The sequence below is a fragment of the Trachypithecus francoisi genome, unplaced genomic scaffold, assembly GCF_009764315.1.
Source record: "Trachypithecus francoisi isolate TF-2019V2 unplaced genomic scaffold, Tfra_2.0 Lachesis_group8, whole genome shotgun sequence".
Classification (NCBI taxonomy): domain Eukaryota; kingdom Metazoa; phylum Chordata; class Mammalia; order Primates; family Cercopithecidae; genus Trachypithecus; species Trachypithecus francoisi.
The window spans coordinates 29,248,441-29,272,895 of NW_022681473.1; the positions used below are offsets into that span (position 1 = coordinate 29,248,441).

At 43.0% G+C, this 24,455-nt stretch overlaps 1 protein-coding gene across 3 annotated transcripts in view; it reads left to right on the forward strand.

Moving 5' to 3' along the window:
- Positions 1-6,442: 6,442 nt before the first annotated feature.
- Positions 6,443-24,455, forward strand: part of PAMR1 (peptidase domain containing associated with muscle regeneration 1) — a 97,858-nt gene continuing 79,845 nt past the window's right edge. Inside the window, exon 1 of one of the 3 annotated variants that reach the window (XM_033207909.1) lies at positions 6,443-6,954. In XM_033207909.1, coding sequence (XP_033063800.1) covers positions 6,882-6,954 — 73 coding nt within the window. In that variant the 5' untranslated portion in view covers positions 6,443-6,881. Of the gene's footprint in view, positions 6,955-14,265; positions 14,323-24,455 lie in introns of those variants that run through there. The other 2 variants (XM_033207908.1, XM_033207910.1) reach the window with 2 other exon arrangements.

Here is a 24,455-nt window from a genome sequence, read left to right on the forward strand (position 1 = left end):
ATATAAAAAAAGCTTAGGTAATAACAGATACCTATGTACTCATCTCAAAGATGAAACAGATGTTAATATTTTGCTTCAAATATTTCAAATTTCTCCTGTGCGTCTTTTAAATTTTCGCTAAAAATTTCATATCCCATATTTTGCTCTGCCCTTCCTTCTCAGTAGTAACTGCTATCTTAAAGAGAATGTCATTTCTTTATATGTTTTAGTAGTTTAATGATACATGCTTATATTTATAAATAATGTATGCTATTTTTTGTGTGTTCTGAGATTTTATATAAATGCTTGCATGCTGTAGATATCTTTTGGTAATTTGGTCCTGGGTATTTTACATTGTTGTTGAGCCACAGGATTAAACAACTCTGGAGCCGTTCTACCTGTGGACTCATTGTTATATGAGATAATAAAATTCCTCGTTATTTAAGCCACATGAATTTGGTTTGTTGTTATGCACAGGGAAGCCTCCTAACTGCGATAATCTAACTCTATTTAAACATTTCTCATTGTTGAGTCCTTAGGCTCAACAATGTATATTTACATTAAATATGGTTGGGCTCGCAGTTTTCATTTGGCTGCATGTTTACTGATATATAGAAGGTTTTAGTTTCTCCTCTAACCCATGTTGCCCAATCCAGAAACCTTTTGTATTTGTATTTTATTTCTGTGTGCTATGGTCTGATTGTTTATGATCTCCCCCAATTTATATATGTAACACTAATCCGCATCGTGACAATGTTAGGAGGTGGGGGTTTGGGTGATGGTTAAGTCATGAGGGTGGAGACCTCATGAATTGGATTGGTAGATGCGTAAGGGGCTGTCTTAGTACAATCAGGCTGCTGTAAGAAAAGCACAATAGACTGGAGAATTTATAGACAAGATAAATTTATTGCTCACAGTTCTGGAGGCTGGGAAGTCCAAGACCATGGTGTCAGCAGACTCAGTGTCTGGTGAGGGCTCATTCTTTGCTTCATAGATGGTGCCTTCTTGCTGTGTCCTAACATTGCAGAAAGAGCAAATAATCACCCTCAGGCCTCTTTTATAAGACTACTAATCTCCTTCATGAAGGTTCTGCCCTCATGACCTAGTCACACCCTAAAGTTCCCACCTCTGAGTACCACCACATTTGGGATTAGGTTTCAACACATTTTTAGGGTACACAAACATTCAGACCATAGTGGGTACTGAAGAGATCAGGGCTCTTTCCTTCCACCATGTGAGGACTCAGCTGTGAACCACATCATCTATGAACCAGAAAGTGAGACCTCAACAGACAACAAATCTCCTGGGACTTTGACCTTGGAATTCCCAGCCTCGAGGACTGAGAGGAATACATTTCTGTGGTTTATAAGCCACCCAGTTTATGGTATTTTGTTACAGCAGCCTGAATGAACTAACACATTTAGTTGCTTAAAACAATAAAATGCATTATCTTGCCCAGTTTCTGAGTGTCAGGAATCTGGGAGCAGCCTAGCTGGGTGGTTCTGGCTAGGAGTCTCTCATGAGGTTGCAGCCAAGTTGCTGGCTGGGGCTGCAGTCATTTGAAGGACTGGGGGATATGTTCTCAAGCTCATTCATATGACTACTGTCAAGAGGCTTCACTTCCTCTCCATGTAAGACTCTCCACAGGGTTGTTCCCAGATTCTCCCAGACAGAGTAATCCGAGAGAGAGAGAGAGAACAAAGGGGCTCCTCCAGCACACCGCCATGCACCAACCACCACCACATGGTCATTAAACTGGGAATCATCTTTGACTTCTCTCTCACTGTTATCCTCCATGTATCATCAATCACAGATCCCATCCTTCTAACCTCTTCAGTGCCTCTCAGGTCAAGCCACTTCTCTCCATCCTATTTTAAAAACTCCAGGATGAGGTGTTCATAGATAGATAGATAGTTATAGTAGTTATAATATTAAAAACAGTACACATTGATTGAGCTCCTATTATGTATAACAGCATCATTGTAGTCTTCTCACCAAAATTCAGAGGTAGTTATTACCCCCTTTTTACAGATGAGGACACTGAAGCTCAGAAGGGCTGATGGACTTGCCCTGGTTCATACATAGTAGAGCCTTGATCCACACGGGGATCTTTTGACCACAGTGACTTTTTTGTATGCCACTCTACTCCATCACCTTCTCTTGGAGTTACTCTATTTTTTGTTTTCCCTACCCAAATGACTCAACTGTTTTTGAGTTAGCCACTTGGACTCTGGTCAACGTTTTTGCCAGTGTTCTTTGTAAGGCTTTGCAGTTCAGTTGCATAGCAGACAACTTTTTTAAAAATTGAAGTTTATAAATATACATTTGGAAGTCAAGAACAGGTTTCCCCAAGTGATTCAGAAGCATATTAACTATGAAGGAGAAAAGCTTGCCGGCTTTCAGCAATTTGTGTGAAGAATGACATAGAGCCAGAAGAATGTGGCTGGAGAAAGAACCACAGATGTACCTACCCCCTTGCTGGCTCCCAGTGGAAGGGAGTGGAGCTGAGCCAGACCTGAGGCAGAACATGATTGCTGATTGTGTAGGTGAACAGCCGGGATTCATTAGGGCTGGAGACTTCCATGAAGGGACCAGTTATAGCAGGCTCCAGTGGAAGGGCCCTTTGTCTTTTCCACAGTCCTGCCCTTCTCCATCTCTGGCCTTGGCTGACTTGAACTTGGTGTTTTGCACAGCTGATGGAAACCAAACTTAATTACCAGAAGTCTGGGATGCCTCTTATAGGTTTGCAGACCAGTTCCACCTCTGCCCTCTTTCCTCTGGCTTTCCCAGTGTGTGGTTGCTTCTTAGCTGCTGATCTGCATAAGTGATAGCTGGGAGATTGAGGGAACTGTAAGAATTCACAAGGACAGTCTCCTCTCTGTTTCTCCCTATGGATTCACATGCAACCAGCCTCCCTGGTGGTACTGAAAAAGGTACTGGTATTGTTAGAGTGCCTCATCCTTTCGTGTGAAAATTAGTGGGTATTATGACTTGTAATTAAATGGGTGGCCTGACTCTATCTATTACAGCCAATTTTTTTTATTCCTGATGATGATTATTAGTAGATAATTCTTAATCCCAGGTATCATGCCCTACCTCCCAGCACGCCACTTTGTCTTTTTCATACACAGCCTTTCTTGTGATTTATTCTCCCCTGAAGCAAGCAGTGGTAGGAGGTGAGGGCAGAGGGGGAGATAAGCATCGTAGAAATAGCTAACATTTACTGAGATCTTAGTATATTTTAGGCACTGTTTTGAGCTCCTTACTCTAGCCCTATGGGGACAGGTACTGTTCTTCAGACTTAACAGATGAGGAAACCAAGGCCATCATAGGTGAAATAATATGCCCAGGTGTATGCACGTAGCGAGTGGTCCATCTGCATTCACCATTAGTCAGTGTGGCCCAGAGCAAGTGCTCTTAAGTCAGAAATATTTTTTTAAAGGTGAGGAGGAGGTGAGAGGGTCCTCCAAATGTCCACTGTGCAGTTTATAGCCTAGACTCAACGACTGTATATATTCACAAAATCACTTTCCCCAAATCTCAGAAATATTTGGTCCATTTTTCAATTTCAACTTATGAAGATTAGTAATTCTAAAAAAGTTGCAAGTTTGCAAATGAGAAGGCTATGGCTCCCTCTTATTCAAAAGCATGCATGCAAAAATTTGCATATGATTTTGGAAGATTCAAAGTCCCTCAAAAAACCCTATCTCAACCAGGAGCTTCCAGATTAAGAACGCTTGATTTAGAACAATACTAAACTCTATCAATATGAAAATAGAATTGACCATAATGGGGACAGAAAGGTAAACTTGTGTAGAAACTAGAAATTTGTGTAGTGCTGAATGTCCTCGGTAAACTACTGACTTTTCTGTATCGTAGTAACAGTTCTCCTCTTTCTCTTCTAGCCCTGGGATTATTGTGCAGTTCAACAAGGTAATATCTGATTACTGCTTTGACTTCTCCAGAAAAAATACATCCTCCACCTTTGCAGAGCATCTTTTTGAGAGTTTCTTTCCAGGTTCCTCAGCTCTAGGAAATTTACAAACCCAAATTACTGACAACAAACTGGCAAATCAACTCTTGAAGGGGATTCCAGAAACAGAATAAGGGCCTCTGTTCCCAGACCCCCGAACCTAGAGAACTAAAGACCTACTACCAGGGACTTCCTTAGCAAGTAGCCAAACCGGTTTGTTGGGAAGGAAAAATAATCTTTCTTCGCTACTCATCTTAGATTCCTTGGCTGGGGCCCTGTAAATTAGAATGACAAACAAATAAACAAACAGAAAAACAACAAAAAAACAGATTAACAAGAGAAAAACAAACAAAAATTTATTAGCTTGTGCATGGTGCTTACACGTGGAGGTACCTAGTGAGAAGTAACTCAAAGGGATGGTTAGAATTTGGGTTTATATTGCATTTTAAAAAAGAACAATAAATTCACAGAGAAGTGGCAAGACAACGAAACAGGCCTTTGAGCTTCTACGGGTAGCAAATTATGGGAAGATAAATAAGTGGGGGTACTAATGGGAGATAAGACTACTTAGTAAGTTTTGCTATGTAGATTCCTCTGGGCTGATAAGGGTCTAGGGTTGTCTCCAGTGATTAACTTCTGTCCGTCCTGGTAGAGAGGGGAGGTGGAGACCTCTTCTCGTATCTACTTCTTCTTAACTGCTTTCAGCTCAAAATAATCCTTATGCCAAAGGGGCATATTTGGGGGTGGTATATACTGCTACCCTTCAGGTTCATCACCTAGAGCCCCATCCTGTCAGGGGGATGCAATTCATGTAGGGATGAGGCTGCTTGGTATTGACTCAGGAAGGTGTGTGCGGTGGGGGTTGGGAGATGGGGACCCGGGAGATGAAAGGAAAAAGGAAGTAGTGCTGTCAGCTGGAGTTGAAACAGACGCCCGAGAGGCTCTTATGCCTACAGTTATTTGGAAACTAAGTCATCTTCTTCCCCCTCCTATCACCATCGGACCAGTATTGGTTGGCCAGCAACAAGGTGAACTTCTCTTCTTCTAACTTCTGCCCTCTACTTCTTAGGTATATGCTGCCCTCTGGTATTCTGCTCCTGTTTAAGGCTACTCTTGGTGCTTATTTTAAACTGATTTCACCTCAATATGGAAGTTGAGTGTAGGAACAAGACTCATACCATGGGATGTTCTTGGGGGCAGTCTCAGGACAGATAATAGAGATAATGATTAATATTTATTGTGCACTTAGTATGTGGTAGGCTCTGTGCTATGGGCCTTACATGCATAATTTTATTAAATTCTTCCAGTGATCTACAAAGTAGGTTTGATTATTCTTTCCATTTTACAGATGTGAAGACTGAGTTTCAGAGAGTTACTTAACTTGCTTAAGGTCACACAGCCAGTAAGTGGTAATCAACAGTTAGAACACAGGCCTGCTGAGTTCTTGCTTCCAGTCACTTTAGGCCCCCAGAAGCAGGGCTGGAGTTCAGAAATTCTTTCTAGTAGAGCACCTGTGTCCGGCCTCCTGACCTTCTGATCTGTCCTGAGCCTTACAGATTCTATTCCTCAGGTTTCTCCCCTTATCTTTTCCCTTCCACTTCCATTTCTTAATCCTCACTCCAGGCCTTCATCAATAGTCCAGGGTGACTTCTCTTCCTGAGACGTTGCTTTGAGCTCAGCACCCCCTACTCCTAAACCACCAGGGCTCCCCAATATCTAGAAAATAAAATTAAAACGTTTAGTAGAGGTAACTGTCCCCATGATTCAATTATCTCCACCTGGTCCTTCCCATGACACATGGGGATAATAGGAGCCACAAGTCAAGATGAGGTTTGGGTGGGGACACAGCCAAGCCCTTTCAAATGGTTAAATATAATTCTGCATATGCAGCATCCTAAGAAGCTCTATAGCCTAGTGGCTAAGACTACAATACAGCCTGTGGACCTAAGCTGCCTGGGTTCAAACTCTGGCTCTGCCCCTCACTAACTGTGTGGCCTTGGATGAGTTATTGAATCCTCAATGGTTCCGTTTCTCTAATTGTAAAATACAGAGGCTAGGTTTATTGTGGCAAATAGTTGAGTTAATACATGTAAGGTACCTGGCACGGAGAAGTTTATAAAAAATGTAACCTATTATCTTATAAAACATCCTTCTTCCTCGCTTCGAGATGTCACTTGCTATCTTGTACCTAAATTGAGCCCTCTCGGTGGAGGCAGTGAGGGTTCTTATGTGTTCTTCTCCATCCCTGCCTGTGTTCATGTTGCTGAATTCACCATGGATCACAGGAAGAGGAAAACTTTTTCCAGTAGCCTATAGTTGCAAAAGATAAGCTTTCCGAACTGTAATCACCTGGAGCAAACGGAGAAGAAAGGAGATAAACGAGGGGTGTTGAGTGCGGAGTGGAGGAAGGCTCCCTTTCTCCTCCCATCACCAACTCCTCCTTCTCTTTAGGCCAGGCTTTTAATCAGGCTCCCCGTGTGCAGTCAGAGCGGGCACAGCCAGCTCCTGTCTCAGCCTCCCGTAGGAAGACCTCCCGGCCTCACCTGAGCTTCCCGCAGCCCTGTGTACCTTCGCTCCCACCCAGGGTCCTGCGGCCCCTCCTCCCAGCATCCAACACTGGGAGCCCACCTGGACCTGGGCTGGCTTCCCTGCCCCGCAGCTTCCTTCGCAGCCGCCGTCCCCGGTCTCCAGGCCACACCTCCTGGGGCCCCGCAAGGGTTAAGGCAGCAGAGAGGAGAGGTTTAGGTTGACGTCGCTCTGGCTGAAGGTGGTTCCCCCCAGATGAAGATGGGAGAGCCTGGCGAGCTGAAACCCGAGCTCCCGCTCAGCTGGGGCTCGGGGAGGTCCCTGTAAAAGCTGCCTGCCCCCGGCGTCCCTGGGTCCCTCCTCTCCCTCCCCAGCAGACGCTCGGGCACCAGCCGCGGCAAGGATGGAGCTGGGTTGCTGGACGCAGTTGGGGCTCACTTTTCTTCAGCTCCTTCTTATCTCGTCCTTGCCAAGAGGTACTGTGAGTAGCGTCCGGGACACCCTAGGAGGGAGCATTTTCCTCCTGGGGTCTGCCTGGGAGCAGGACTGGGAGTCTCAGGAGGTGTGGGGTGTGTGTGTGTGTGTGTTTGGGGTGGGGGGGTTGGAAGGGGGTGCTTTTCCAGTGACAATCTTGGGGACTTGGCTGGTGGTGCTGGAGCTCCTGTGGCCCTCCCTGAGACTGTGACATGGTTTTGTCATCCCAAATCGTGGGCCTGAACTGTCTCAGGAAAGCGGACCAGCTCCTATTTTATTTGTTCTTTTTAGCATTTTGAAAGTACCAAATTGCCTTAGGGAATCAATTCTGAGTTGCTCGCTCTGACTTGCAAAAGCTAAGTTTCCCTTGGAAAGGGCTCCCTCAGAGGTGAGCAGGAAAGAAAGAAGAGAGGGAAAGAAAAAGAAAAAGAAAGACAAGGAAAGAGAGAGAGAAGGAAGGAAGGAGAGAGAGAGAGAGAGAGAAAGAAAGAAAGAAAGAGAAAGAAAGAAAGAAAGAAAGAAAGAAGAAAAGAAAGGAAAGGAAAGGAAAGAAAGAGCAGGCAGGGCTTGCTTGGTGTTCTGGTGAATGTTGCTTCACGAAATCCTACAGCCATACCCCTTCAGAGCATATCCAAGCACAGGAGATTGACTCACTCAGCATATGTAGACACACTCCCTTTCTGATGAGAGTGAGAAAGAAGAAAAAAGCCAAGGTTAAAAGTGCAGATTGTTTCTGGGGATGCACAGGGTTTGTTTTGAAGGAGCTCTGGCTTCTTTGGTTTTCATATGTCATTTTCTAAGCCACAATCCCCAGGTCAAATGGGCTTCTGGGGACAAATGAGGCTGGTACATGACATGGAGATCCAGCTAAGGGCAGAAGCGAGGGAATGGCAGGCTTGTCTTATAACAGCCCGCTTGATGGCAGGCAGGGAAATGGGAACGTCATAGGAACATCTGTCCTTCTATAGCCCAGGGGTAAGGTGAGACCTCATGAGGTAAGGGCAGGCTGAGATGTACAGATATGACCAAATGGGGCAGCTCTGAATAGGGGCAGGCTATGTGTGAGCCTTCGCTGCTTCCCTTCTGTGCTGGTTATCTGTCACCTGAACTCTACCTGAGCACTGGGTGCTCTGCCGCGGCAAGTAGCTGGCAAATGCCTGAGAATGAAACAGGCCAGGTGAGGTGGGGAGGATGCTAAATGCAATAGCCTGTATAGAAGGGAAACTCAGCCATGGGCACATCCCTTCATGATCAGTAAAAAACTAAGATACACAAACCCCCCTGCCCTTCATTTTGGTCAAACTTTCCATCTACCTAGAGCCTGCCTGCCCAGGTAGGATGTTCCTTAATGATTTACAATAGAGATGGTGAGTGTTTCATTTGAATTTTGCCTCCATGGTGTCTGGAGCAGCCCAAAGACAATAATAAAGGAAGAAGGAGCCCTTCATAAGGGCTGGCAATCCTTACACCAAGGGTAAGTGGGTGACTTTGCATTAAGGCACATCCCTACCTCATCTTCGCCTTTGGGCATGGTGTCGGTGGACCAGCTCCAGAGGACCTGGTTCTTCTCAGAGTGCCAGGGCTCAGTGGATTCGATTCCTCAGGGTTGCATCAGTGTTCCCCTGCTTCCTTTTTTATTACATGGCAGGTGAGGCTCTTCAAAGTCATAAAAGTTTTAAAAAAATAAAAATAAAAACACCTGAGCTGCCTCTTTTTCCTAGCCCAGAATCTGAAAAATCCATTTATTTCTGACCCGAGAACCTCTTTTACCTTTGGCTGTGAAAAAGCTTCAGGGAGGATGTACAGTTTGTTGGTGGCTAAACTGCTGCCTGAACCAGAGCGCAGCTTCATGTATTTAGCGAGGATATTTTAGTTGTTGAATGTTTTACTCACATTTCGAGGGAAGACAGACAGAGGAATCGCGTGGAGAAGGAAAATATTTCTTCAAGCAGTGAAGGGAGTCCACTCCCTGCTGGGATGCTGAATCTGGCTCCAGTCGAGAAAAACTTGGAAGCATATTTCCTCTAATTAACTTTTCTAAAAAGAGTATTTGCTGAATTATAAACATCCACGGGGATGGTACGGGAGAGCATTGTTGCTCACCGGCATGTGATACATGTTGGGAGGATGAGAATCCAAACATGAGGCCAAGTGATAACCCAACATAAACAGAAGAGGGGGAGAAGCCCAACTCCACTGACTTCACCAAATTGCAGTAGCTCTGCCAGTGTGATTCTGCCGAAGAGGAAAACCTCATTTAAAATATGGGACTCTTGGGAATGAAAACTTAATCTGGAGAACTTCATAAGTGTTGCTTCCAACAGACACTAACTTGTGGGGAATGAACATAAATGCAACCAGGGAAGATAATTTGAAGTGCAGATATTCAGTGGGCAGGAAAAGCCAGCTAAGAAAGGAAATGTGGAAAGAAAGCAACGGAGGCGTGTCAAGAAAAATTAGATGTTCGATTACACTGGGATGTGCTGGCAAATTCCCAGGAGAAAGCTAGGAAAATTGGGCCTTCTTGGCAGGGGTGGATTTTTATGGGGATCATGAAGAGGGTGTTCCTCTAATATATACTCTGAGAGCTCCTGGCATCCCCAACAGGAATATAATTTAATGATGGGATCATGGAGTTTAGGAGCTGAGAATGACTTTAGAGATTATTTTAGTATGAGTCCCTCAATTCAGAGGACGAAGAGATTAAACATCAAGCAAACACTTAGTGAACATTTATTAATGTGTCCAGTCTTTGAGCCAAAGGCTTTATGTGCATTAATTCTCAGACCACCCTGAAATGGCATTGCTATTATTATCCCTGTTTTACAGATGAGGTTCAGAGAGGTTCTGTGATACACAGAGGTTTAAGGATATACAGGCATGGTTCCACCAAAAATTGAACATAGAATTACCATTTGATCTAGCAATTCAATTTCTGGGTATATACACAAAAGAATTGAAAGCAGGGACTTGATTAGATATTTTTACATCAACGTTCATAGCAGCATTATTCCCAATAGCCAAAAGATGGAAACAACCCAAATGTCCATTGGTAAACAGGATGCAGTTTACACCTACAATGGAATATTATTCAGCCTTAAAAATAAAGGATCTTCTGATACATGCTATAACACAGATGAACTTTAAGACCTTATGCTAAGTAAAAGAAGCCAGACACAAAAAGACAAATGTTCTGTGATTCCACTTACGTGAGGTACTTAGAATAGTCAAATTCATGTAGACAGAAAGTGGGATGGTAATTGCCGGGGGCCAGGAGAAGGTGGGATGGGAGTTATTATTTGATGGGTACAGAGTTTCAATGTGGAATAGTGAAAAGTTCTGGAGATAGATGGTGGTGATGGTTGCACAATAGTATGAATGTATTTATGCCACTGAACCATGCACTTAAAAACGATTTGAGGCCGGGCGTGGTGGCTCACGCTTGTAGTCCCAGCTACTTGGGAGGCTGAGGCAGGAGAATGGCATGAACTCGGGAGGTGGAGCTTGCAGTGAGCCGAGATTGCACCACTGCTCTCCAGCCTGGGCAACAGAGTGAGACTCTGTCTCAAACAAACAAACAAACAAAAAACCCAACTAACCAACCAAACAAAAAAACTATTTGAAAGGTAATTTTTTGTTATATGTATTTTTCCACAATAAATAAATAAACAACTACACTAGCAGATTAGTGGAGCCCAGGGTGAGCTCAGGCTGTCTAGTTTCTGAACCCAAGTTCTCCCGTTACCTGGAGGACTTACATTCACACATCCAGCATATGGACTGATTATGCTGACGGACATCTACCTTTGTTAAGGTTTCAGGATGCACATGAAGCAGGGAAGAGAGAGCCCTTGCTAGCTCTTGTTTTAGTGGCATTGTTGCTGCGTCTTGGCTGGCTGTGGCAAAGAGGGAGACTATGCTGATAGACCACAAACTGGCAGCCTTTGGAGCCAAAAGACCTGCAGAACGTATTTAGTAGGACATAAGTGCTTCAGAGTATTTTGAACCTGAATGTCTTGAGTTAGGCTGGATCCTCTCTAGGGTCTGACACCCCACCTCTCAACCCATATGTCTGATACCTGCTAATCCCTACTAGCATTTGAAGTTCTGACCTCCCATTTCTGAGAGGGATGGGGCAGGAAGAGGGAATGAGAGGGAGAAGGTGGAAGGCTGGATGGTGAATGGAGGGAAACAAGGGAGTTAGGCTGCTGAGTACTAATTGGCCAACAGGATTTTTCAGAGCATCTAGTACATCAGACTTTATCAGTGTCTAACATATTTTAATCTGTATATTTCATGGAACATAATCTTACCTATCTCTGTGACCTCTAACTCATTGGTAAAATGTTTTACTTTCATAAATGCCCTTGAGCCTGAGCTTTCAGTGGAAACTGAAGACAGGGCTGGGTGTTATATCTGGGTCAATTACCTGTGAACAAAGTACCTTAGACATGGGAGCCCAGAAGCAGAGGTAATGCTACTGGCATGGACCATGGGTCTGACTTAATATTATCTGCATCTGGGTTATACTGGCTAGACAGAAATAGCCAAGATAATGGTGCCTGGGACTTAATGACAGGTCTTAAGTCTGAAAATTATTTCCATCTGCCCCACTGGGGTGGCCAATCCTGATGCAAAAGAAAACTTCTCTAACTGCCTCCCCTGAGATCAGCTCTAGAAGCTGCAGTTGATTTGGGGTGTAAGCAAATTGAGAAAAGTGTCATTTCCATGATAAATGAGGGAAGGTTGTGCCCTGTTCCCCCCTCATGGGGGAGGAGCTGTCATCCTCACTTTGTGGATATTTGAAAGTAACAAGAGCCCAGCCTCCCTCCCCTCTTATTTTAAAGATGAGGGAAATGCAATGTTTACATTTTCCAGTTCCTGAATTCCAGGGCAGAGAACCCAGAGGCCAGCTGGAAAACTGAAAGCTACCAGATCAGTGGCAGAAACTCTATTAGATTCCAGGCCTGGTCTATGTTTAAGGAATTCTGTGTGTCAGTCATCTCAACACCTGGGCGAGAGCTTTAGATTAAAATGAAGAGAAAGAAGTAAAAAATTCAGGACACATCAGATCTCACCTATAAACAGAACCACTCAAGGAAGGCAGAGAATTGGAGTTGGCTGGAGATACTCCTCTCTGAATCAGTGTGTCTGCTACCCCTTACTCAACTCTACCCTCTTTCTTGGTTGTAATTGTCTGTGAGACAGACTCAGAGCCCATGTGCATTGAGAGTGGAGTAAGTAGGGGTTGCACATCAGGGCATCTTTACCTTTGATGATAGAATCATCGATGGGGGAAACACCTTTGAAGAGGCTTCCATCCTAGCATACCTAAGGAAATGAATCCCAAGTTTGGTTATCCAAATAATTTATTGAGTTTGTGGTGAACACTAGGCACTCCCTTATATGCTTTTTATATATTTACTTAATCCTTGCCACAAACCTAGGAGGTAAGTACTATTGTTGTTTGCCCCACTTCACATACAAAGGAGCTTAGGCAAAGGGTTTCAGTACCTGCCTGGGTCATATAACTGGATATCCGTGTTTTTGAATCCAGTCTGACTCTATAAGGCATGCCCTGAAATACGTCACAACACCACCACAGTAAGCAGTAGGTCCAACGGTGGCAGATCTGCTGGCTGTATTTTGGCCAAATGATAAAAAATCATGGTGTTAGTAAAGGAGTCTGATTTATCCCTGGAACATCCCATGTGCCCAGATTGGCCTGCGTCAAGTCATGTGCTCACCTCTGTGGAGGTGGAGTGGATGCAGGAAAAAACAGAGGCATCAGCAGCCCCAGTAGCACCACATGGAACCCAAGAGGAGCCGTTCCCTAGAGGAAACAGGGGTGCCAGGCAGACCGAAAGTCCAACCAGTTTCTGGGATAGTTGTCCATGGTGTCATGTACCTTGCCCTCAGTAGATATGAGAGGTGAGAATTTCTTTGTCCCATAGTAATTTTTTATCATCCAAATCACATGTCTGTTTGCAGAGGAACAGAATTGCGAAAGAGACCATTTATTTCCAGCGTGGCCCTGACATTGTGTACGTCTGCTCCTTTATGGATGTGTTCTGTGTAAACTCTTAAGCCATTGGATGGGAGGAGCAGACCTGGAATGGATAAGGGGGAGCACTTTTCTCCCTTCTTTTTTGGCAAAACATAGTTGATGAATATTGCAGGGGATGGAGACTCAATCCCTTTTACTCTAATCCTAAGATGGGTTTTAACCAATTCATCTCAACTTTGAATGAGGATCTACTATCTACCAGATACCAATGTCCTGGATCTTATATCAGCTATTTAAGGAAGTGGCCCCCTTGGCTGAGCAGCTATGAAGACTACTATTTCTGTCACTCTTCTGTCTCTGGTGTTGGATAAATGCCTTTATTTCTGCAGTCTGGGCATCTTTATCATCGTCTTCTCTGAAGTTCTGGCTGTCTCAGAGGGTTGAATTAGTGGTTTGGCAGCAAGTATCCCTGTAAGTAGAAGTCTGGTCAGTTGACTTGATGATTGGAAAACCAGGCTGTTGCTGCCAGAACAGAGTGAGGAACACATTTAGCTAACTTTAGCTCGGGGGAGACACAGCAATTGTCCTCACGCACTGAATTTATGGTGGGTTGAAAAAATTTCCAGCTGGTTTAATGAAAAACCACTGGATGGAGAGGGGATGTTGGGTTGGTTTGCTTGAAATCAAATGAATTGTTTGATGATTCCAAGAAACTAAAGCATCAATGTTTTTCAAATCCAGTTGCACTTCTCTTTACTTTATAATTCCACTGGATGGTATAAGGGAACAAGACAAAATGAGGCTCTGTGGTCAAACAACTTGAGGTGATCAGTTAATTCTCTGATCACCTCAAGTTGTTTGACCACAGAGCCTCTTTTTGTCTTTTTTCCTTACACTATACAGCAGAATTAGTGCTCCATGGAATACAGTTTGGAAAACTCTGATCTTTCATCCGTAAGGCATAAGACATGGAATAATATCTCACCATTAAAGAGGAAAGAGTAAGAAGGGAATTTGAAAGTCTAAGAAACATGGGCTTCCCTTTAGACTTTTGCATCCACCATAGGATCCCGCCTTAGAAGTTAACGAGAATGATGGAGAACACCTGAAATGTCCTAGGACAAGGTGCCTGGGCTTAGCTTCTACCTGGTATCATCTACTCCTATAATTTCCAACGTACCTTTGCTTACTTGGATACAAGCAGAAGGGAGGACATGGCTGGTGGTAAAAAAAACCTTGTTACAGCACTTTTTGTTCTGGCTTTTTGCCTCCCAGGGGGTTAACTGCCTGCTTCTCAATGGTGTTCAGCCTCCCTTTTGGGCAAGCCTGATTCTCTGGCCAATCCACTGGTAGAATACAATGGGTAAGTATCTCAAGCCCTCATGGAAATGAGATACAAATTGTAGTCAACAAAAATATTCACTAATGGATCCAGTGGATTCCTCTTTCTTTATAATAGAGACTCTGAAAAGTCACAGCAAGAGAAGATTCTAACGTCAGTCTTTGTCACAAATAGCCTTTGCGCTGGGAATCACACATGCTCCCATGTCCATATTCATGTATTTATTCAGTAATCCTTATCAAGCCCCTATCAGGTGCCAGTCATGGTTATAGGTGTTGGGGATATCAAGATGAATAGGACAAAGTCCTTTTTCTGAAGGCACTTGCAGTCTACTGAGAGAACTTATGGTTCAACTTGGCACTTCCCAAAGTGGGTTTCAGGAAATGCTAATCCTGGGAGATATTCAGCAAAAGTAAACAGAATCCAGGATGTTATGATGAAATAAGTCTGGGGGATTTGGAGATTATAGACTCCACAGAGTCCTGCAGTAAAGAAAGCTATAATTCATTTTTACAATGAAACATTTCACAAAGTTGTTTGGCCACAGAGCCTCTTTTTGTCTTTTTACCTTATACCATCCAGTGGAGTTAGTACTTCATGAAATACAGTTTGGAAAACTCTGATCTCTTGCCCATAAGACATAAAACATGGAAGAATATCTCACCATTACAGAAGAAAGGGTAAGAAGGGACTTTGAAAGTCTAAGAATCATGGGCCTCTCTTCAGACTTTTGCTGAGGTATGGGTAGGAAGTCTGATGTCCTCATCACTTAACATTTGCTGAGATGTTGAAAGGGCTATGGAGATAATGGCACATCCATGTTCCTATAAGAAAGGTTCTCGCCAGCACTAATCGATTTGGGCTGTGGAGAAAACTCATTTCCTGTATTCCAGGTGCTTGTAGCAATGTGAGCGGTCTGAGATCACTTGGCAAACTGAGGTGTGAATCTCATTTATTAGCACGCCTGATGATGTGGCAGTCTGGGGGAGTGAGAAGAGCTGTGACTTGACTTCCCAGCTAGATGTATCATGTCAGATACAATTATCATCAGTCTACAGAGAATATTTGAGCAGCCTTCTAATCCCCGGGACATTGAATCTAGGGTCTAATCACTCCCCTGCACCGCCTCTTTTTTTCCCTCCCCTCCTCCAGAGGCTTCTTCAATTCCTTGCGATTATTTGTTTGAGCTGCCCCCTGCATTGTCACTGTTTCTACCTGATTGATATTTTATTAGATCATCATCGAGTACCAAACATTTGACTACAATGTAAAGTAAGAATTGTGGTCCAATTTGTGGTAAAAATTACTCCTGTATTTGCCAGTTCTGATAGAGCCCAGTCACTGTGACCCTGATTTGCACAACCTGAAAGTGGTCTGTTTACCCTGGGGCTGTATCCCATAGAGACAGCATACGGGTTTGAGCTGTTCGTTGACCCCTTGTTTGTTGTTTGTGGGACCTACTTTATTCCTGCCTTTGCTAAATATTGTTCTTGTTGTCACGCAACACAGTTTTTCCCTTGGCCCTAGCATTGTGTGCCTTCTCTCTCTGCCCGGACTTGTTTCAGACAGGATGACTGCAGTGACAATGGATGAGGAATGAAACCAGCTGCTCCTTTAAAGGGCATCTTGCGTAGGTGGATTTTGGGAAGCTATGATCTTCTCAGCCCCCATTGAATATATACCGAATTCATCTTTGATACAGATTTCTTGAAATAGATATACGTTTACATGTGCATGCACACAGAATAAAAGTAGGCATAAGAGGTGCATATTTCTGTGTGTGTATGTATGTATGTGCACATGCATGGGGTATAAAGCATTGTGGTTTGAAACACTGATCAGGGTTTGAATCCTGGCTCTGTCATTTATGGCTAGTTTTATTCAGCAAGTTACTTCCCCTCACTGATGTGGCCCTATCACCTTCCAATCTGCAGACTGAGGATAATTGTGTCTACATCATAGGTTGACTGCAGGTATTAAATGAGATAATCCATTTAGCATACTTAGCATAGTGCCTGGCAAAATGGGAAGACTTGAGAAATTAAAGTTGTCACATACTCTTCCCCTTCCTTCTCATACTGTTCCACTAACACAAGTTTCACAAGGAATTGAGAAGGAATGATACTGGGTGTTTTCATCTATAGTTTGATGAAATTTATATGATCCTCTTGAGGCTCCCTTTTTCAGGCCAAACTCCCATTCTACTCATCTGTGACTCTGTCAGAGAGAGAAAGAAAAAAAGAATTCCAAAAGACTTGTCATACATCTATCTGTTGACACTTGCTCTCTCTCCTTGGTTTTAATATGCATCCACCTTCCAGCCTCAGGAGAAATGCCTTTTGCCATGGCTTCATTTCTCTGTGTTTGAAATAGGGCTGGTGGCAGGTTCTTGTAGGCACGTGAGGGATAACATCTTATAGAACAGGTGGTTCTGGGCTAATGATGTTCCACTGCAAACACTGAGGCCCCCTTAAAAGTCTGCAGATGAGACGTTGCTCATGACCATCCACCTGTTATAATTCAAGTTTAGAGCCAGCCAGGAATCCTCAGGCAAAAAGAAGTTTCCCTTGATCTTGTTCTAGCTTGCAGAGCTGGGGGAGGTAACTATAATAAGGACTAGCCTGCCTGAAGCTGCTGTCAGCTCAGGGCTTTGGGACCCGTTGGACATACCATTACAAATGCATCACCCTGGCTCAACATTTTTCTACACTTGACATCTGTTGTTGGCCAGCTGCCTTTGGTACACAGAAAATCTGGCTTCAGCTTTGCATAGGGGAATCTGGATAGGAGGAAAGTAACAGTAATTCTGGAAGCTTTTGGCAAAGAGGTAGACCATGGCAGATCAAGACCGCTGCTGTAGTCCTAATGCATTCTGACTCAGAAAGATTTTAAAGTGTGCAAGACTGGGAACAGGTGGGATAGTTTGTAAAATTCTTGGGTCTTGGGAAAACGAGATTGAATTTTTAGGGTATAGCTTATATTTCATTGTTTTTAATGTAGTCATTCTAGTGCTTTGATTGATATAATATTTGCTGAATTGTACTGCCAAGTTTTATTTATCTCTTTTTGAGACTGGATCTTGCTCTGTCACCCAGGCTGAAGTGCAGTGGCACAATCATGGTTCACTGCAGCCTTGACCTCCTGGGCTCAAGTGATCCTCCCACCTCAGCCTCCTAAGTAGCTGGGACCACAGATGTGTACCACTGTGCCCAGTTAATTTTTAAATTTTTTGTAGAAACCAGGGGGGTGTGGCGGGGGGGTGGGTGTGCTATGTTGCCCAGGCTGGTCTCAAACTCCTGACCTCAAGCCATTCCCCGCCTCAGCCTCCCAAAGCTCTAAGATTACAGGCATGAGCCATCACACCTGGCTGCCAAGTATTTTTAGATGCATTATTCAATTATTTTTTTCGGTAACCAGTGCTAATAAAAATAAGACCTATTCAGCTCGTATTCCAACATTTGAAATAATCCAGAAGCAGCTGTCCTTCAACGATTTTGAGCACCACAGTTGTTGAGGATAATGGCAACTGGGGATTCCTCCAAACTCTTAGAATTTGGGTTTTGTTCCCTTTGGATATGGTTGTAGAATGTCTGCTTTTAAAGTAAAGCAGCAGGGGGCAAGATAAATGGAAGAGGGATTAGAGAAAAGGGACCAGGAAAGGCAAAAGCAAGTGGGTGGTGCCCAGAATGCCGTGATATAAACCTGAACAGACTGCTTGAAAAGGCCATGTATGTGTGGGCCCCTGGAGGAGATGTTACATCTTGCCTCCTTCGCTCCTTTGCCATCTGTGTCTTCTTCTATTCTGCAGAGAATAAGGGTAATGTCGGACAAATATGCATTTTTTTCTTCAAAAACCCTTTATGCTCATTGTGTTTTTTCAACTTCAGTGACATCAACAATCTCATCCCTGTGCCTCCATCCTCTTGAAGCTTTGGGGAAATGCTGTGGCAAGCTGTCTTGTCCATGGTTGTCCGGCAGCATAAAGGAGGGGCAGGTTCCATGGATGTGGGTCCAGAGTATAGCCCAGAAGGTGAGAATCCCTTTCAAGGCCACTAAGAAGTCAGGGTTATTATCCTTCATCTTTAGATAAGTTCATCTTTACATGGACTGGAGGGAAGGTACCTTTCTTGGTAACACATTCTCCTGGAAATAGTAAAAGCAGCATCACAGGGCTGTGATTGTGAAAGGAATGTGCTTATTTGAAAGGTAGAGACTTAGCTCCCACCTCCAGAGATTCTGAGGGAAGAGTTCTGGTCTGTGGTCCAGGAATAAGACTTTTAAACAAGCATCGCAGGTAGTTTCAATACAGGTGGTCTGGAGAGTGTGTTGTAAATGAGAACATGGGCTTCTGATGCACACAGACTGAGTCCCAGCTCCGCCACTTACTGTTTAACTTTGATTAAGGTACTTAATCTTTCTGTGCCTTGATTTCTTTATATATAAAATGCAAGATAGTAATGCAATTGTGAGGACTAAATGAAAGAACACAGAGAAACACATGGAAAGCACTCAGCATGGTGTCTGGCTCAGAGCAAGCTCTCCATGTGAGTTTACTGCTGTTGTTGCCATTCAGAATGATGAATGACATACCTGAGAGCCAGACCAGCATGATGGTGAATGCTCTCTGACTCTGGAAACAGCCTGCTTGGATTTGAATTCTGTCTCTGCTACTTACTACTTGTGAGTATTTAACTCCTCTGAACCTCAGTTTTCTCATCTATAAGATAGAAGTGTTAATTGTCCCTATGCGATCGGGTTGTTGTAATGATTAAATGAGATGATATAGATGAACAACCTAGAACTGTGTCTGGTATATAGAAAGTGCTATGAAGGTGTTTGCTATTATTATCTGAAACAGGTTATTCATCAACCATTTTCAGTGATTTCAGAGTATAGCAATATCTCCCCTAAACTTTCCTTTGGTGTCACCATTGGAAGCAGAGTTCTGTTCTGAATAGACTACTGATATGACTCAGAGCATGATTGTTGATCTTAAATATGATAGTAACACTGAGTGCTTACTGAGCACCCTGCTAGCCACCACTTTCCCTTTTTATTTTTAATTTTTTTTTTAGACAGGGTCTCACTCTGTCACCCAGGCTGGAGTGCAGTGGTGTGATCACAACTCACTGCAGCCTTGACCTCCCAGGCACATGTGATTCTTTCACCTCAGCCTCCTGAGTAGTTGGGACTACAGGCACATGGGACTATGCCCAGCTATTTTTATATTTTTAAAGACAAGGTCTCGCTATGCTGTCCAGGCTGGTGTCAAACTCCTGGGCTTAAGAGATCCTCCAGCTTCAGTCTCCCAAAAATGCTTGGGTTACAGGCATGAACCACCCTGCCCGGCCTAACCATTTTCCTTTTATTAGGTTTCGTATACTCATCACAACCATGAGGAAGTGCTATTATTACCCACATTTCACAGATGAGAAAACTAGGAAGTTCAGTGACTCTCTCAAGGCCACCTAGGAACTGGTGGAGCTGGGATTCAAATTTGGGCAGCCTCATTCCTAGATGTTTCTACTCACCAATGCTGCTTTCTTCTTCAACTGTAAAGTCAGAGGCATGAACTCTCAAGAACCAATGTATTGTGTTGGAAAGAGCAAGGCTTTGTCCCTAAAAAGCTGAGTTCTGATCTTTCTTTTCACCTGAAAGCTGTGTTACCTGGGGCAATTTATTTACCCTCTTTCCTTATGTACTAAATGAAGAAAATAACCTCCTTCAAAGGGTGGTTATGAGAATGTAATGAGCTGGTATGTGTCAAGGGCTCATATATATTCTTAGCGGGTGCTGGAAGTAGAGGAGGATGAATGAAAAGCCTCAGTGTGAGGTACTGTGCTTAATAAAAGGTGAGAAAGGAAAGAAAGCAACACATTCATTTTCACTCCTTTACCTCTCCCCAGGGTACATGATCAAAAATCAGATTTCTAGCAAATCCATTGAAAGTTTGATCACTCCTGGTACCCAAACAGGGGCTGATGAAGGCCTTGACTCTCCAGCTGTCAATATGCTGTTAACAGGAGCAGCTGTGAGAAGGAAGGAGAAGACTGAGTCACCTAGGTTGAGATCCAACCAAGATGGACAGAGGGTCACTTGGTGACTGGTTGGCTGTCAAAAGCTCAGGGGAGGGATAGAATCACCAAGGGCCCCAGCAAGCAACCCTCTGACTCACAGTCTCATGGTTCCTGCCTGGCCTTGTCAGTGTCATCAGCCCCATGGAGCCAGTGGTCAGATCCTCCAGTGGTTAGGAATGTTGTGTGCTGTTTAGACATCAATACCGGAGATTCAGACAGCACAAGATGAGGGGGCAGTGAGTAGGGATGGGTGAGGAGCCCAAGCTGCCTAGTTGTATCTCTCTCTGATTCCTATGTCCTTTTTTCTCCTTCTGGTCTCAGAAGGTTTACAGAATGCAGACGGTAAAAATAAAACCTCAGTAGAAATTTTAATTAAATGTGGTTAGAAGGGAGAGCTGTGGGGTTTTTGGTGGACTCAAAGGTAGGTTTTCACATCAAGGAAGAGGAGCAGGCACATGACAAAAGTGTCTTTCTTTGCCACCTTCTGGGGTGGTCTTGGCCACGGCCTTTAGTCTGACATCTGATGTTTCTATCCGGTCTGGAACAGCCTGACCTTTATGTTCATACAGAATCCTCAGAGTCTTTTCAGGTTGACCTTAAGAGCCATCATGGCAACATGTTTTCTTAAAATATAATGTTGAAGACATTGCACTTGCAGACTATGCCTGAGGGGCACATTTGCTGCTCCTGTCCTTCTGCACAGCTAAGCCCCTGCTGTTTGAGGGATTACATGCTTTTCCATTTGTCAGCAGTAGAAACAGATCAGTATTGGATAGTCGTAAAGCACATTTTGTCAGCCTGGTGAGGGGCTGTGCAAGATGATGATGATGATGATGACAGCTTTCTTTCACTCACTCATTCGTTCATTTGTTCACCAAATATATGAAAGCTGAACTTGTGCCAATTGGTCAGCATTGTTTTCATTGACTTGCTATTCTCATTGATAAAACAGGACCAAGAGGTTAAATGTCTTACGTTTGCCAAAGTGAATTCTGGAAGAAATAGGGCGGGACTAATATAACTGGACTTCTCACTTTAGATAGGAGATACCAGTATGGCTGCCCATAGCCATGGAAGTTGAGAGAAGTGTTTGGACTTATGATGCCAAAATACTTTGCAACTCTGTTAATTTTTTTTCCCCTGATTTTAGAGAGGGGATCTGGGGAGCACTTGCACACATAGAATAATTATGCAGCAATTTAAAATTTCTTGTAAACACTATTCACTGCCAAGAGAAAATGTTCATGATACAAGAAAAAAAAAAGCAGCTTATAAAATAAAACAATTTTGAGAGGTAATAAGACTCTATGTTTATACATTTATTAATACCTACATGTGGATATATATGCCCATTGAACACATGACTTGAAGGATAGACATCAAAATGTTGACATTATTTTGAATACCTTTAATTTCCTTATTTAGACTTTCCTTCATTTTCCAAAGATTTTCACAAGGAACTCTTTTTTTTGGGGGGGAATAAAAAGTGTACTGTTTTTTTTGGGGGGGGTGTGGGGAGGGTTGTGCAGGAATGATTAGGCAGAGCACAGAGAATTCTTAGGGCAGTAAAACCGCTCTGTAGGAAACTCTAATGGTGAGTACGTGGCATTATACGTTTGTCCAAACCCACAGAATGTACAAGACCAAGAGTGAACCCTAATGTAAACTGTGGGCTCCAGTGATAATGATGAGTCCATGTAGGTTCATCATTTGTAACAAATGCACAACTCTAGTGGGGATGTTGATAATGGAGAGGCTGTGCAATTGTGGGAGAAAGAGTATGTGGGGAATTTCTATACCTTCCTCTCAATTTTCCTGTGAACCTAAAATTGCTCTAAAAATGAAGGTTTAAGTGTTTTATAAAGAAAAAAGTATTTTATCCAATGGAAGAGCTAGTGATGAATGAATGCATGTAGCACCCAGAACTCCCTAAGCTTGATTTTGCTGTGTGATCATGGGCATATGCTTGCTTTCTCAGTGCCTTGGTTTATCCCAGTGTGGAGTCTATGAGTTCTTTGTGTTTTCTTTGTGCTTATTCATTGGGAAGCACTGACAAGGTAAAATTTATTTTCAGCTTTCATAAGGCTTTGCCTTTAAATGTGAAAAGCAAAGTAAAGTTTGCTCAATTCCAGTAGCTGGTAAAACTACAAGTTGGCCAGCTCTTTCCCCCCAAGTAGCAGGCTTGTTCACTGCCCCTCTCCCTACCCCTGGAATTCTGTGGACCCATCTTTTCTCCCAGAATTAATTCTCTAAAAAAAGATTATTTGGTATTTCTCTTTGTTTCAATAAATAAGACCAACTCTTCCCTACTTCACCCTTTTCTTCACTGGTAAAGTGAAGGAGTTGGGTTAAATAATTTTAATTTAAAATAAAATTTATTAGCAACTTAACTAGATCATTTTGAAGATTAAATTGTATTAAGAATTTAAAAACATTTTAGCTAAAATAATGTTAAATTGCTTTAGCATACATATAAGAAAACATGCAATAATTTCTATTGCTGTTGACATTGCTCTAAATCCTAGTTTGAGAACTGGCCCTTAGCACCACATTGAAATTCCCTGAAATTTGTACAGCTGAAGCCAAATGGCCAATGTGACCTTTCCACAAATGTAATTCTGATAAATGGAGGAAAAAAAATGCAAGCAACAAGATGTTGTCTATTTATTGCATTTTAAAATGTCTTTAGCTGGTTAACTTGAAAATTTCTCAAAATATATTTCACGTATCTATTTCTTACACATTCATTTTTTGGGGTACTTTTCTGTCTGTGCTCAAGCTGGGAGAGAAAGAGGGATAGTGGATTTATCAAACCAGAGGGGAAGGAGCAAAGTTACCAAATCATCCAAACCATCACCTCCATATTGCTGGGAACTGGTTTTATTTTTGCAAATATAGTCATGTGCTATTTAATGACATTTTGGTCAATGACAGACTGCGTATATGATGGTATTCTCGTAAGTTTATAATAGAGAGCACTATTCATAATAGCAAAGACATGGAGTCAACCTAAATGCCCATCAATGGTAGACTGGATAAAGAAAATGTGGTACATATACACTATGGAATACTACACAGCCATAAAAAATGATATAATATCCTTCACAACCACGTGGATGGAGCTGGAGGCCACTATCCTAAGTCAGCTAACACAAGAACAGAAAACCAAAACACTGCATGTTCTCACTTATAAGTGGGAGTTAAACACTGAGTACACATGGATACAAACAAGGGAACAAAGGACACTGGGGCCTACTTGCAGATGGAGGGTAGGAGGAGAATGAGCATAAAAAAAAATCCTTTAGGTACTATGCTTATTACCTGGGTGATGAAATAATCTGTACATCAAACCCACATGATACATAGTTTACCTACACAAAAAAGCTGCGCATGTACCCCTGAGCCTGAATAAAAGTTAAAAAAAAAAAAAAAAGATTATAATGGAGGTTGCTGTTTCCAAAATGGTGGCATAGAAGCAAGCTAGCTTCACTCTCCTGACACAAAACTAAAAATAAGTATATAGCACTAAGATTTTCAGCAGCAAAGTCCCAGAACTCAAATATGAGGATAACTGAGTTTCAGGGGCTACAGAGAATTGAAACAACTCCGAGCAGATGGTAAAAGAATTGAACTTCTTTATTGATAATGTCCCTTTCCACAGTCTTCCCAGCACGAGGCATGTTGAAAATTTTCTCCTGACTCATGGTTTCTACACTGGAAACACTGATATTGAGGTGGATAACCAGCTTCCCCACCATCTTGCGTTCTTTGACAAGAGATCATTTCCTGCCTCAAAGTGCACAGGAAGCATTGTAAGTACCTGAAGGGAAAAATATCCCTGGCAACAGCCAGAGATAAGCCAGAGAAAGGACTACCATCCACAGCCCTGGAAACTCTGCTTTTCAACTCGGCCAAAAGAAACACCAAATCAGAGTGGTGATTCAGGGGCACTATGCTGCAGGAGGTACATCTACAAGTTCCCCAGGCATGAACTCCTAGCCAGCCTTTCAAAACTATTGGGGTATTCCTTTTGGGAATTCCCCAATTTGGAACAGGCAGTGTTCTGTTTGTTTACTA